This window comes from Alnus glutinosa, chromosome 6 (assembly GCF_958979055.1).
Source record: "Alnus glutinosa chromosome 6, dhAlnGlut1.1, whole genome shotgun sequence".
NCBI classification, from domain to species: Eukaryota; Viridiplantae; Streptophyta; class Magnoliopsida; order Fagales; family Betulaceae; genus Alnus; species Alnus glutinosa.
In genome coordinates, this window is record NC_084891.1 from 25,615,737 (window position 1) to 25,632,271 (window position 16,535).

At 35.3% G+C, this 16,535-nt stretch overlaps 1 protein-coding gene and 1 pseudogene across 5 annotated transcripts; both read right to left on the reverse strand.

Annotated features, from left to right (window-relative positions):
• Positions 1-613: 613 nt before the first annotated feature.
• Positions 614-7,842, reverse strand: LOC133871393 (mechanosensitive ion channel protein 3, chloroplastic-like). 5 transcript variants are annotated; one of them, XM_062308843.1, is made up of 14 exons: positions 7,714-7,841; positions 6,893-7,073; positions 6,725-6,784; positions 6,269-6,420; positions 5,000-5,120; positions 4,807-4,904; positions 4,593-4,706; positions 4,331-4,391; positions 3,786-3,935; positions 3,493-3,603; positions 3,100-3,267; positions 2,882-2,995; positions 2,159-2,215; positions 614-1,636 (listed from the first exon to the last, which is right to left on the reverse strand). In XM_062308843.1, the coding sequence occupies exons 2-14, from the start codon at positions 7,010-7,012 to the stop codon at positions 851-853; spliced, it is 2,112 nt and encodes a 703-aa protein (XP_062164827.1). In that variant the 5' UTR covers positions 7,013-7,073; positions 7,714-7,841; the 3' UTR covers positions 614-850. The 5 variants fall into 5 exon arrangements, with proteins under 5 accessions (XP_062164827.1, XP_062164828.1, XP_062164824.1 ...); XM_062308844.1 differs by having other exon boundaries at positions 5,012-5,120; positions 6,269-6,426; XM_062308840.1 differs by having other exon boundaries at positions 6,269-6,426.
• Positions 7,843-10,184: 2,342 nt separating this feature from the next.
• On the reverse strand, positions 10,185-16,168 carry LOC133871662 (clavaminate synthase-like protein At3g21360; annotated as a pseudogene).
• Between the last annotated feature and the right edge of the window lie 367 nt (positions 16,169-16,535).

A 16,535-nucleotide genomic window follows, 5' to 3' on the forward strand; every position in this document is an offset into this window, starting at 1 on the left:
ATCATATAACCATATTCATTCTCCTTTAGTGAACCGTGGTAAGTACGCATTCTTTATTGACAAATGATTATTGTATAACTCTTGACACAACTTTTGTACAACTCTAACTTTTTTTTCAAACTAACTATTGGATCTATTTTCCTACATGTGAGTTTTAAATATCAAATGGTTTATCTTAAAATTAATTATTAGAGTTGTACGAAAGTTGCAAACATATTATTTCTCTTGTTTATTTGTTTTTCTTATTGCCTTCCCTTATTTGTTTATTCGTTTATCTCCCAAACTCGGAAAGGTTGGTCATGCAATCAACTAGTAGTCTTGAGGAAATGCAAGTATTTCTCTAGAGACTGAAGGACATGCCTAAGAGAGCCGATACATGGGGGACGGGTTTCCGTCCCCATCACCCTTTTTTTTTTTTTTTTTTTCTTTTTTTAATCCAAAAGAAGGGTGATGGGGACAGTTTTTCGTCCCCCACAAATCATTTTCCCATGCCCTATTCCCTTGTTACCAATGAAAGAAGCCATTTGGAATTGCTTCGGAGACTATGCAAGTAAGTCCTCTACAAACGTTGCCCAAAAGAGGACTAAACGCCCCCTGATTTTATGAATTACACTGACAAAAACAGCATAAAATGAAATGGTGAAAACACATAAGATTTCACCGATCTAATAACACTGGCAAATCATGATGTCTGCCGTGAATGTCTCTGTTTGATTCGACAATTATTTACAAATTACAATCATGGGATTTCATGTAATGCTGCTTTCAAAAACTCAGCCGCATACACCTGTAACTTCAATCGGTAGGAGCATAGATCACAATATCAGTAATCGTCACCTTTTTCATGCAGTTAATCATTTTGTGCGCCGCTAGGAACTGCTGGAATTTGACCATCCTTCTTGTCTTTGCTAATGGGAGGAGACTCGCACCCATTTCTCCTAGCACTAAATTCTTTTGACTCTACATGCGTTGGAGAAGGAGCCACTTCCTCCTCAATTGGAAGCGTTCGTTTTGACCCTTCTAATGCTACGCCAAGAACAATATTCTCTTCCAAGGGAGGCCTCCTCCCACCATCTTGCTTCGCTTGTAAATCGGCTGAAGCATTATCCAATTTTTCATTGCCTGTTTCCAGGGAAGTAGCTAATGGCTTCTCAGCCATTGACTCACATGGTGTTACATCTTTGGAATTCAGTTCTATTGTCTCCTTTCCTACATCTCCTGCGGTTTCTTGCTTGAGATGCAGCATTTTGGAGTTGTTTTGGGCCGAACCATCAGACACCAAATTTCTGGTTCCGTTGTCAGATGAAGTCTTAGAAGTTGAACTTGTGTCTGATCCAGCCTTTGCATCCGCCTTGGAGTCGGGTGTTGATACAGCTTCAACCTTGGCGTCTTTTTCTCCATTACGTACTGGACGAGCCGAAGTCTTACTTTTATCATCACCACTGATTCTATAAGAGGGTTCAATGAGTAGGATGGGACCCTTAGCGGCTGCTCCTGAACGAGTGAAAATGGTGTCAGCAAACGGAATATTTTCCAAGTCAGCCTCACTGTATACTTTCTGCACTGTGCGAATGGGTGTGGCAAGCCGGGCCCGATGATGGCTGATAACTCTGAGAAGATCCAGCAGTATTGCTTCCTGTTTAATTTAGTTAATTAACCATCAGTGAGATAAATTTCATGTCGATGACAAAATACAGCATGTTTGAAAGGAATCAAACTAACATTCAGAAAGGAAAAGGGAATTTATGCCTACTCCAAACTACCAGAACCCCAAATTTTCAGGCAAAAAGCAATAAATGTAGAACCTTTAATTCTGGTAAACAGGAACCCTACTCTCTGAGACCTATGTCTAGTTCAAAAGGTATAACTACCTCATATAAAGGCTTATGGTTTCTTCACATCTCTAAAGAAGGCTACTTAAGATTTAACTTGGCATCTAAAATCAGAGTTCATTCAAAACGTTTTCCAATACAATCTTCCAGCTATACCTTTGGAGATTTAATCACAGGTCAAGGATCCAATTACAGCAATGCAGATAATAACAATAGCAACTTAAAAATAGAATATATGAAAAAGGCAGTATACTCTCTATGATCATAATTATTATATTACTCTGCAGATGAATAACATTGCATGAAGTATTTAGTAGTAGTCTAACCTTGACACAGAGGTACTCTTCAAAATGTGAGGTTTTCACAAAGCAAGATACCAAAATCTGTAACATCATTAGCCAATGGACAGATGTTAGCACTTGCAATAAAACCAATAGTCATCATTAACCCCCATTCATAAAAGGGCACTATAGCTGCCAGACTGTACATCTTCTAAATACATAACTGAGATAAAAGCAAGAAAAAGGTGAACTCAAATCATGGGGAAGTGTGCTAACCAGATGCCATATAGGAAATACAGACCCTTTAGCTGTGTACATAGAAATCCTACCAAACTTCCCTTAAGAGCTCAGAGAGCACCTTTCATAAACAAGTGGATAGATGTTCTCTGGCCTTGAGTGAGGAATTGTTAGCTATATCTAGGACAGACACATATATCTTGCAGATATATTAACAACACCATCATTCAACCACAAGTCAGCAAACCCATTATTTTCAAAGGTGGGATGCAATCATGCAACCCTCAAACCAGTCCAAATTGAAGGGCAGAAAACTAAATCACCATGCTCTTTATGAGCTTGTTGACACCATGAAAACACATTTTCATCATATATCTTTCAAGTCTTCTATGTATATAAGTTAGAGATGTGAATACAGTATTAAAACATTCTCACGAAAATGACAGGTAATATAACAAAAAATTGAAAATTTATATTGCATAAAAGAACCCTTAAAGGAGAAAAAAAAAAAAAAAGTCAAGAAGGGCTCACCATAAGAGCCTGATTTTCTGGATTGATATTTTCTAGAAAAACTCTTCTGTGCAACCTTTGCTGCTCTACTTGAGGATTTTTGGCCAAAACCTTGCGCATATCGGCTACAATAGTCTGGACACAGAAAACAGATAACCAAGTTGCTCATATCAGGTGAACCAATAGAAAGTCCTTGGTTGCAAAAATATAGTGGCAGGCAAACCAAGATTGCTTCTCACATTGATCTTATTAACATCCAAGTGACTGATGGCAAGATGGGTCTTGATGCGCCAATGCGTCTTCTGACTAAGGTTCCTCACAACGTTAACAGTGAACTGGTGGTTTGGAATGTGAACTGCTTCACGATCATCACCTCTTATAATTGTTGGCGACCACCAACCCACATGCTGGAAAATATAGAATAAAATGCTTATTTTAGAGGAATAAAAAAAAAGAGCTGTAAACTGTGGGCAGAGTTCTTATCATTTTGCAAAAGGAACCAAACTTTAAAGTTCTACTTATGTTCAGAGGGAGGCAATCAGAGGATAGACATACATGTCATATTCTTTCCTTTTTCACTCATGTAAATACCCTTTTTTAGAGGTTCGAGTAGAAAGAAATTTAATACAGACCTCAACTGTGCCAGAAACTTCATAGCCTTCAATCTTTGTTTGAATCCATTCATTCACAACAAATGGTCGCGTTGCATGAATCATTACACTTGAAAGGAAATTGGTAAATATCTGAACACATCAAAATATGATTCAAGCTTTGCATAAAAGAACATTTACCTTGACAACAAAAGGCTAAAAAAAATGTTGGTCTGGTAGAACTTTTACAGGTACCTACAAGGATGTACAGCATGCTAGAAACAGAAAACCTGCAGCGATTTCAATGGACTATATGACAGAAAAAATAGCTGTACCTCACGACCAGCAAGCGTGAGCAATACTGTGCCAAGACCACCGGCAGTTAGCCACTTTTGGGTAGAGAAACCCAACAACTCCATGAACAATGAGACAGCAGCAACCCAAACTGCAGTATAAACAGCTTTCCCAGCAAAACCGAAGCTCATCTGCAAAAGAAAGAATCAACTGTCGTAAAATGAGACTTGTTTTTGCTCTCAAATTAGTGTCCCCATAATAGGCAAATAATTTCCTCAGTCCTTGAGCCAAAATTTAATAATAATAATAATAATAAGTAAAAAGAGAAAAAGGAGGGGGGAGTATGCCACAATGCTTCCTCAAAAAGGTCAAAAGGTTAAAGAGGAGATGCAATTTAACATAATTTTTACAACAGTCCTCTGAAATTTGTCTTCATTGTTTACTAGCCAACATGAAGACCCTAACATTTCACTGCACGTCTTTCTCCATTAAATATTCACTTTCCCAACACCATTATTGTAGCAAAACAATAAGCATCAAGTAATAAAAACATGATAAGGAAATGAAGAAAGTTATGTGAGCATACATTTCTTGCATCAGTGTGGTCATTTGTCTCCATAAAGAATTTTTGTGCCTGTTGAATCAAGCTGCAGAGGGAAAGATGGGCGAAATAAAATCATAATTTAAACCATAATACCAGAACCAACATACAGAATAAGTGAACAATCAACAAGCTAAGATCAACCTCATTGACAACAACAGATAAAAGCAGTATATTTTTTATAATCAGCAAATCTCCAAAGAGAGAGAGAGAAGGGCATTAAGAGCCAACATAGCACTATACTCACCTTGATGAACAATAGGCAAATGCTAGCACTGTCGATAATGATTGTACAAAATTCAAAAGTCGTCGTTTGACAGCTTGGCTTGCTTCTGAAGATAGGACTACACGATCCAATGCTCTGAAACAAATAACACTGTTGTTAGAACCAATATAATTAATGCAAATAGATGGTTGGGAAATAGAGCTGAACTCTAGTTCCTTGCAACATAGAAATACACCTGCAGATTAGTATTGCTCCAGTCCATAGCAGCAAAGGCTGAAGATAAGAAGTCATAACATAGAATGTACGACTTTTCTTCCAACTACTATCAGTTCTCTGCAGCAAATTGTCATAAAGGAGTGAATGAGCCAGTTGAAGGATTTGACCACTGTTTAAGAAAGGGCATGGTAAAATATTTTTTGAATAAATACATGAAGAAATACAGTTCTGCTCAGACACATGAGTGGCTCAAGACCCCAAGCAGCAAAAGCAATGATACCAACAGCTGGAATCAAAAGTGCTAGAGGCTTCCCACGTAGAGCCTCACATGACCTGCAAGATATATTAGAATAAAAAAAATTTATAGGAGGAAGAAAAGAAGGTTGAAGCCATGGATGAAAAATAGTTTTTAGCAACACACTGGGTAGGAACACTATCACCCCGACCCCCCCCCCCCCCCCCCCCCCCCCCCCCTCCACACACACACAAACAATATATTACATAATTAAGCATTTGAACTCACCTAACAGGGTAATAAAAACGACAGCTCAATGGTTGATTAAAAAGATAAGAAAATTTTCTGATTGACATATCTTTTTCCGGACATTTAGCAAGAATCCTTTCCAGAAAGCCAAATCATATGGAAGAGATAAATGGTTATAAAGGAGAAAATTATTTAGGACTTCCCTTTCCCCACTAAGCAGTAAGGTCAGCCCAACAGAACCATCAAACAGTGCAATATATCCACGCACACACATACACACAAACACCTTGATATCCAAGAAAACTCCTAACATCAGTAAGTAAAAGAAACACAAAACTCAGAAGAGAGAAAAGAAAACTAAAAGAAAATCATGTTTGAAACAATTGCTATTTCAGTAATCCCATTTCGTACCATAATCAGATACAATGATACATTCACTCTGTTAACAGTGCACGTGCAGGAAGAGTGTCAACCCAAGATGTAAGTTGAGAGCTATACGAGCTTGGTAAAAAATTAAAATAAAGAAGTTCCCATTCACCCACTTCATAAATTCCCAATTCACACATTAGGTTAAAAGTTAGTGAACTTGAACAATGAACTTGGTCCACTTCCTATAATCCCCATTACCCACTCCAAAGGGGAGGGAGAGAGAGAGAGAGAGAGAATGAATCCCTGTAACTAATTGGGTACCTTAAATCAAACACGTAACAAACTACAAAAGGATTACCCAAAAGTAGATGCACGAAGCTACGACAAGATTAGCAACATCATAAGATGCTGATCCAGTTAAACAGTCAAAATGACGTGCATGAGATGTTAAGGGTGTATTTAAATTACAGCCTCTCCATGCATCCAGTGACGCTGGATTCACCAGTAGACAATTATAAAATGCAGGTAATTCTATCATTCAGGAGTAAAGATAATATTATAGACCATATTAGTGTGTTTCTTTCTAATAAAAATATTGGTAGGACATAAAAACCAAAAATGGATATACCTCATTAAAACCACGGTTGCAGATTTCAGAAGAGGAGTCTCATTTCCTCCACCAGGTGCTAGAACAGATTGGCACAAGAAAACATTACATCTGGAGGATACAGGACATATTGGACCACGCACACTGCTTAAAAGATGGAGACTCCAGGCATCCTGTCGCTGACATCAACAGACACAATTTTCCATTGCCTCATACTCCATAAAAACGAGAACTTTTCAATCTTCATCTTACACACAAAGAGACATGCTTGAAGGAATTGTATGCTAAATTATAAGCATGGAACTGCTGAAACCTTCGCGTGCAGAATGAAGGACAGATATATAAAACACTAAACCACACACAAGAATGCATAGGAACATATCAAGCATTTGGGAAACTGTGTTGAAAGTAACATTAGAAAATGTGCATAAAACACCAGCAAAGGCACATAAATGTCTGGACCCATAGAAACCATACCAAACCATTCGATGAAAGATTGATGCGCACCAAGCTTAATCGACCCTTTCCCATCACATTCTGTGAACAAAACAAAAACAAACAAAAGCTCGGCGTTTTTTACCTGAAAAAAATATACTCTTAAGCAGAAATAAAAACATTAAAAAAAACAAGATACAGATCACATACAGTATGTTGGTTACTACATCCATAACTACTACATATCTCCAGTTCACGGGACAATCTAATAGAACCAGCATGTGCCATCATTGACGCAGTTGAATCCTTGGAACCCAAAGAATAAAGCATCAAATCTCATAAAGCAACTTTAAGTTTTTATGGGTTTCAGACTACCAAACAAGCGTGGCCCCTGCCAAAGTAAAGAATTAGAAATTCAGAGGACGAAAAACAAATATATAAAATAGCCCAACAAATACAGTTCCAATTCTAGATACTGTTTGTTATTAAAGGTACTGTTTGATTTCTTTAACTAATAAAAACAATAGTACATGACTTAATTAAGTGGAAGTGTTATTTTCTAAAAAAAAAAAAAAAAAATTGGAATAAAAACCAATGATAATATAGAAGCTTTCAATTTTCTTTTTCTTTTGTTTCCAAAGGGAAAAATATATATAAAAAATGATTTTTCAGCTACCGAACCCACAAGTGGATTTAGAGAGTACAAAATAATAATAATAATAATTGATTAATTAACCAAAACCCTAGATCACAAAACGCCTAACAATTAACAACATTCCGTTGCCACTATTTCCTAATGCTTCAACTAGACTCGCCAGTCCTCTTAATTTCATACTACAAAACATAAATTTAACAAGAAGCAAGGAAAAAAAAAAGTCATTCTCAGTTTATACCAGACAAACTGTAGCTCAAGTAGCCGATAAAATTCAAGAACAGAAAACTTTCTGAGAAACAAACAGAAAAACTCTCCGAGAAAAATTCGAAGACCCAAAACCAAAAGAACGAATAAGTTGCGGAGAATGATTAATTACTAGGAAACTTCTCCGTGGGAAGGCGTTGAGAAGCACGAAATGGCTGGGTATATGCTAATATGCGCAGGTAGGTGAAGTTTACGATGCCGACGTGTTCCAATCCGATTGGAACGTTTCGGATATTGTCAACTATTAACGTGGACCCGCGGGGTAAGGGAATTGGAGTGACGGTGGAGATTATGTGGCGAATAGATGGAGAATGTTAAAACGTTCGCGGGTTGCGTATTCTTAATGGTTTCCGCTACATCAGCACTTTGTTGAGCTGCCACGTGGCTCACTTGTCAAAAAGAAAAGCTGTCCTGTGGTTCTGAGCACGGGCCATCCAATGCATCCATAACTGCATTAATTTTTAAAATTTATGATCAAAATTTGAGTTTAAGTCCACTCCCAAACAAAGATAATTTGAATTGATAAGCCAAAAATGAGTAGGATGTGCATTTTGATTTCAAATTAGGATGAATGCCGTATTAAATTGAATTCAGAAATTTTTAGGATATGTCAAAAAAATAATTTAGTCTATTGAGTAAATTTATATCTTAACATTTGACGGATTCTGTTAGGTGTTACATTAACACTAATAATTAAACGACAAGTGTTACTCTTAATAAACAATATAAATATATATAAAACTAAAAATAAAAAATAAAGGAAAAAAAATGAAAGAGGTGGCCGCGCGCCACCTCAACCTGATCTTCGGTCAACCCTTTCATTTTTTCATTTTTTTAAATAATTATTTTAGTTTTATATATTTTAGATTTTTATATTTTTATTAAGAATGACACGTGTCATCTAATTATTAGTACTGGCGTGGCCATTAACGAAATCTGTTAAATGTTTTAATGGAATTTGACTCCATGAATTAAATTTTTTTTTGCCATACATCGGGGACCTCTGAATTCACTTTAATAACACATGAGTGATTTGTAAATTAAATCAACTATGTAGACTACTTTTACATTTTTTCTAATATTTTATTAGTTCATAAAAAGAACCCCTAACAAACTACTTGCCTTCTTCCGAGCCAAATGATCAAAGAAGAGAGCACGACCTTTCTCCCACTTGAACTAGATGCTCTCTTCTTCAATGATTTCTTCACATCTCTCAATTACATTTTTCGAGATTCCTGTCCTGTCCGCCATTGTGGTTGAGTTGTACGTGCTCCTTCTCATACATGCCGACTAATGTGTTAAACCACGCAGATATGTTAATTGCACAATTTTTATACAATCAATATGCATTGATGAAATCTACACATTGATGAAACTCATGCGTGGGAGGACAAAATCATTTTCCTAAACCACATTCTCCTTCCTTTTTCTTCCATCAAACACCTCTGTTAGAGGTCGCGGGCCTAATATTGTCTCCGCCAACCCATTTGGATTTGGCTGCCACTCCATGGCCTTAGTACTTTTGCCCCATCACAAAAATTCATAATAAAAAGCTAATAAATTTGAGAAATGTTATATATGCTCCGTTTATTTCGACGTAAAATAATTTTCATCGTAAAATATTTTCAACGAAATGATCTTTTAGAAAAAAAATGATTTTTCTGAAAATATTTTCTCGTGTTTAGTTCGTACGAAAAAATTCAAACGGCGAAAAACCACCAATGACGAAATTCCAGCGATTGTGACTGAAACATGGCAACACTGGCCATATTTTGTAGCCGACGGGCAAAATTCATGCCAGTTTTACCAGAATCCCGCTAATATTGCCAGATTCCAGTGACAATCCCAAAATCTGGCTACGGTGGCCGGAATTCGGCGCAAATGGCCAAATTCCAGCATCGGCTGGCCGAATTCACTGGATTTCGGCGACAGTATTTGGAATCCGACAACCAGTGTCGTCGGATTCCGGTGCCCGGATCCCAAAATCTGAAAACTTTCGGTGCAAATTCGGGCCACCAACAAACTCCAATGTCAGGCGGTTACGAATTCGTACGAAAGTATGTGCAAAAACAAAGAGTTTAAATTCAAAAAATGATTTATGATTTTTAAAAAACCGTAAATCGTTTTCAAAAAATTAAATAGCCTTTTTTTTCGGTCAAATTAACAAATGATTTATGTTACCATCATTTTCGGTTGCACCAAACACTGAAAATAGTTTACGCCTAAACAAACGAAGCATTAGTAGACTGTTATATGACTGTTACACAACTAATATGATGTAATAGTGTAAATTCACCTCTCTCTTTTTTTTCCTTTTTTTTTTTTAACAAGCTATTGCTAATCTAAATGTTGATTTTCTCTGCCACATCATTCTAGTTGTATGGTAATCGTATAACATTTTACTAAATAACATTACTCAATAAATATGGATTGTGTATAGTTAACTATGCTAACAGGGTTAGAATGTTAATTAAGTGTTTAAATTTATTAGTTTATCAATTTAAGTTTTTGAAACAACTAGTAATTTAACATAATATCAAAATAAAAGTATGGAGTTCAAACATTATCTTCGTAATTCACCTCCTACATTGAAAACTCAAGGAGCTTCCCATATATGAGCAGTATATATGCTTTTATGCATTGTAGATTGTTTATATTCACAACTTCTGCACGATCCGATATCCCAAATGCATCCTTCCAACCTCGACCCCTCGTAAATAACGTATCATTCCTACTAAGAGATGTGAACATGTATTTTAACCCAATCTCCCCCATTTCCTTCGCAACTTCTGGCATCTCCTTTAGGATTATGTTAGATGAAAGCTTGAAACCAATGACGTCTGCCCACCTTCGGGGATGGTATCTCACATAAAAAAATTTCCTTTTTTTTTTGTTTACATTCCTTCATCTAATCAGCTAGACATAAAACTGGTTAAAAGCTAATCAGTTCATGTTGTTATTTGGTCAACTCTTACAACTTCACATCAAAATGATGGGCTTATTTGGCAAAGAAAAGAACAGAACAGAGTAGTTAGTTGTTAGTTTTGAAATTAGTAAAAAATGATGATGTGATATAAAATAAAATAAAAAAAATTGTATAAAAAAGTGAAAAAAAAAAATTGTATTATAGTGAATTTGTTTATTTGAATAGTAATAAAAAATTATTGATGTGATATAAAAAGTGAAAAAAATAAGAATATTTTGATTTTGATTAGTAGTGAAAAATATATAAAAAAAAAAAAAGGAAAAAAAAGAAAAAGAAAAAGAAAGTACGTAAACAGTAACAACATTATGCTGTTCTATATTGTTGCTTGACAAACGAGCCCTATATATTTTTGAGTCATTGATTATATATAAGAGATGTTAGATGAAATCACCCATTGAAGTACTCTGCCAGTGAAGGAGAGAAGGAATCTCGAGGCCTGAGGTATCCCTGTACGTAGGTCTTATACTTCAGACTGTTCGAGATCTGTCTGGGTACCTCGGGCCTGAATTCCATCTTTCATTTTTCACTCAATCATTTTTATTTTTTTTTTAAAAAAAAAGACAAAATTTATTTCACCAATTATGAATTACCACAAATAAATTTAAAATAAAAGTTTTGTATCTCAAATATATTTTATTAATAATATAATATAACTATAAATAAAGTTTCACAATTCTGATAATGATATATGACTTACCAAAACCTTTTCACGCCGGTAGTATATGAAGTCGGAGAGGGGCCCCTCGTTAGCCGTCCATACTCGTTTGTAAACATGTGTCCGAGGCGCTAGCCCCGCATAACGAAGAGAGAGATGATTCTTTTACGCCCTTCATACACCTCTCCTATCCCCAGTCCTACGTGGTGCCCATCTTAATTGTCATTTTCCTCTCCCCAATGCCTCTTTTCTCAATGACAAATAATTAAATTGATTTGATTCATATACAACACCATCACAACAACCACACAATAATTAAAAGGGGTGTCACGTAAGACTGGGTGTAGGAAAGGTGTATGGGGAGTACAAGGATCATATATTTAACCAATATCATCCCAGCCAAAGATTTCTACGATCTCATTGAAATCCTAGGCGTTGTAGCCTCAAAGAAGGACAGCACTGTTCTTCATGATCATTTTGCTCAAACCAATCCTTGTTACGTTAAATAGTAATCCTTGTTATATATGTTTCTGCATGATAAATATACGCCATTTCATATATATGTTCTTTCAGTTTTTTGTCCGTCTTTAATTACAATATTCTAGCCGTTCTCTCTCCCTCATCCTCTCTTTAATTTAGTGCACATTCGTGATGATGGCTGTGGAATTGAAAAGAAGGAAAAGAAAAAGGTAATAGTAGGTGGAAAGGGTTAACGGTTGCTGAAGTGGAAAGGGTTAACGGTTGTCGAACTTGTAATTAAGAGCTCAATTTGAAAGTCTCACCCGCCAGTTCTATTTAAACGTGATGGCTTTGCGAGGCTTTTGTTGTAATTTGCAATTTTGTTTTGTGACCAATCATCCAACGGGACACATTCACACAAACTCAAGTCTTTGGGTGCATTAATTCAAAAAAAAAAAAAAAAGTCTTTGGTTGCAAGGGTTATGGGTCAATCTGAATTTGCAGCGGTGTACGTTGGACTAAGATTCTCTTCAATTGAGAGGAACTGATAAAGAGCTAGTCAGTTATAATTAAGAGTATTTTTATAATTTCACATCATGTGCAATTACAAAAATACCTCTAATTATAACTTACCAACTCCTCTCCAGTTAAAAATCAACTGGAGAGGATCTTGTTGCGTGTATGTTAATGATAATGTGGTGGGAATGTATCTTATCTTATCTAGGGCTGTCAAAACGGGTTGACACGACCCGTTTAGATAAAATGGTCAAATTCTTAAACCCTAACACGGTCCTATTAAATAATGGGTTGACCCGACCTGACCCGACCCGTTTATTAATAAAATCTATAAAAATAAAAATAAAAACACAAATTTAAACTAACAAAAAAAAAATAAAAATCATATTGTTTGAATAATCATATTATTTCACAGTTGAAATATCAAATATTGAGTTGTTTTTATTATTTATTTGTTTTGGTTCAACTTCTAAGTTCGAAAACTTAAAAGAAAGAAAAAGAAAAAAAAAATCCGCTTATTTTTTGTAGTCTTTGCCTTTTTTGTTCAAGTTCTAATTCAATAAAAGAAAAAAACTAGTTTTGTTTTTTGTGAGTTTTTTTTTTTAGTTTAGTCTTTACTCTTTAGACAGTGAGAGAAAGAGAGAGGTAATATGATTGTTTAAATTAAATTTTTAATGTTGAAAAAAAAAATGTTCAAGTATACGGGTCGACCCACGGGTCAAGCATGTTGACCCTGTAACGACCCTATTATTAAACGGGTCAACCCTTTTATGACCCAAACCCTTTTAAGCTTAACCCTAACCCTTTAACTTCGTGTCGGGTTCGCAAGTCGTGTTAAAAATTGCCAGCCCTAATCTTATCTATATATCTATGTGTATGAAAAAATCTAGTTACACAATACAACTTTACAAAAAATACATCTAATCTCAAGAACCAAAATAACTGAGATTGACACTTGCATATTATACATCCACGTTTGGTTTGGGTCTAATTTCACTTATGTTCTGTTTGTTTTGGCGTAAAATGTTTTTCTAAAAAATGTTGTCGTCATTTTTCGATATTTGGTTTGGGCGAAAATAATGATCAACGGATATTATTTTCAGTTTGACTATAAAATTTTCTTTAATTTTTGAAAAATAAAAAATCGTAAATTGTTTTATGGATTTAAACTCTTCACTCTTACACGCACGTTTGTGGGAATCCGTCACCGCAAGGTACTGGAGTTTGTTGGTAACCCGAATCTACCGCTGAAGATCCCTGAATTTTAGTATTGGATTCCGGCCAGTTTGGCCAGAATCTGTAAATTTCTGCCGAAATCCGTGCGACATTGCCGGATTCCATTTTACGTTGTTGGTGATTTTTTCCTACAAGTCAAACGCCGGAAAAAAGTTTTAGTGAAATCATTTTTCCTGAAAAATGATTTCGTCAAACATATTTTACGACGGAAAACATTTTACGTTGAAACAAACGGAGCATTGGGTTAACCCAAAATTAACTAGAAATGAAGAAAGATGTGACTAAGAGAAACACTTATTAAAAGGAAAGAAACTGGGTCATTTAGAGGCATACTTGCTTTCTTGACCAAACACCTTTACTCTTTTTACTTACTTTCATTCTCAATACCACTGACTGATTTTGGCATTAGAGTGACCCCTGTTATACCACTTGCAGGTTACTTCAACCTTTCTTTTCTCTCTCCCTTATAGGCACTCTTGATACAAAGCTTAGTGTGCAATCAACTGACTTCTTCACAACTTAACAAAAATTACATCTACTTTCAAGTGTTAAATTACCACTTATTTTAAAAGTTTAAATTGATAGAAATAGATAAATTTAATCACTTAATACTTTAACACTCCCTCTCATGTGTAGGCTTAGACTTCATTTTTAATAGGTGAGGTCTAACACGCAGAATATTTAATTGAAATGAGAGGTAAATGACAGAGTCAAGGTTCAAACTCTAAACCTTTGGCTTTGATACCATGTTAAATCATCATTTATCACAAAAGGTTAAGCTGATAGAAAGAGGTAAATTTAATCACTTAATCAAAAGTGATTAAGGGTCCATTTGGGTTTGCGATTTCAAAAAGTGCGATTTAAAATAACGATTTTAAAATATGCAATTTGAAAAGTGATTTTTAAAAACATAGTAAGGGTGCGTTTGGAATTGCGATTTTGTAGAGAAAAAAATGCAATTTTAAACCAAATCGCAGAAAATGAACCGTTTGGAAACTGCGTTTTTTAAAAAATTGCGATTTGAAAACGCAAAAAAAGTGCTTATTCAAATCGCAGACAATGTGATACTTTTTTGAAAACACAGTATTTTAAAAGGCTAACCTGCGATTTTAAAGGCCAAACGCTTAATTGTGTTTTTAAAAATCAATTTTTAAATCGCTATTTTTGAATTGTACTTTTTGAAATTGCAAACTCAAATGAACCCTAAGCGTTTGGCAAAATCACAGTTTAACCTTTAAAATCGCAAATTGGCATTTAAAATTCCGTGTTTTAAAAAAAACACCATCTTACATACGATTTGAAAAAACAATTTTTTTTATGTTTTCAAATCTCAATTTTTAAAAGCGCAGTTCCCAAATGATTTATATTCTACAATTTTAAACCAAATCGCACTTATTATCTACGAAATCGCAATCTTAAACGCACTCTAAATTTAATTACTTTATATATTCCTATTCGCTTAAGCTTTTACGATATGTTGTAATTTAATATCAAGAACCAAAATAACTAGATTAATTGCTTTTATCTCATATGTGATCCTGCTCTATTACTTGCATGCTACTTTTAGCACATCAATGCACAAGAGTACCCGAGTTTGGCTCAGGTCCAATTTCACTTGAAACTGGATCGTGGGATTGGGACATGTATATCAAAACATAACACAAGTAATACAAGTCCTAATTTTAACAAATCCACTTTCAACTAGAATTGAATCTTAGTAGAATCCAATACAATACTTTGGAAGGAACTAAATTCTCAAATTTCTTTAAAAATAAGGAAAGGAATTAATTCTCATAAATTGTTCATACAGGCTGAGTTGGGTTAACCGGAATTTTTTTATAGTATCTTTAATGAGCTTTCAATTTCAAAAAAACTAAGAAAAGCATACTCTAACAAACTCTCTATAATTTATCTATTTTAGTTTTGGTCAGAATTTCACTCTAAATTTAGCTCATAAATTTGATTAGCTATTAAATATTTTATCATTTCTCTCTCATTTTACTTCACTTTTCACTTTTTCTCTCTTCTTATTTGTTAGAAGTAATTACTTAAAACCAATAAAAAATTAATATTTAGTTGAAATATATAATGATTTAGAGAGTTTGATGTATGAAGCATTTTAAAAGTGATAAATAAATCAAAAAAATAAAATTTTAAACTAAAATGTATGCTCTGTTTGTTTCGGCGTAAAATGATTTTTGGAAAATGATTTCGGTATTTTACAGTGTTTGGTAGAGGCGAAAATAATGGTCAACGAAAACTATTTTCGATTTGACCGTAAAAGCTTCTTTAATTTTTGGAAAACGATAAAAACTGTAAATCGTTTTCTGAAATTATATTCTTTGTCGTTGCACGCACGTTTGATATTTGATTGTCTGAATCCCGCAATAGTCGGTCGTTTAAAACTAGGCAGCATCGGAATTCGGCATCTGGCCACCGGAATAATGCCGGCCCCCGAATCCGGCGACATCTGGCCATCATCGCCGGATGCCGGCAGACCAGATTCTGGCAAAATCTGGCTGGAATCCGGCCATGGTCAGAAACCGGCCGGATCTGGCCAAATGGTCGGAATCCGGCCGGATATGACCGGACCCGGCCATTGATCCGGCCGGATCTGACAGGAGCCGGAAGAGTCCTGCTGGAATCTGGCCAAACATGCTCGCCGAAATCCGGCAACGATGACCGACCGTTGTCGAATTCCGGTGACAGTTGCATTTTCCTTTTTCGTAATTTTTTCGTGCGAACCAAATGCCGAAAAATATTTTCGAGATTTTTATTTTTAAAAAATTGATTTCGTCAAAAATATTTTACGATGAAAACTATTTTACATCGAAACAAACGGAACATTAGAGAAAAATTAGATAACTCACTAGAGATACTATTAATCTAGCTACATTGTAGCTCTTTTTAAGTTGTAAGTTATAGTCGACTTGGTTTGGTTACACACACAATGACACAATCCAGAACCATCCGTCTGAGGCGGGCCAGCCTGGTCCGAATCAGATATTTCCAAAAATACCCGCACATGAGGACCGTTTACAAACTCACATGACGCGCACGTGATCTATGCTATATTTGAATT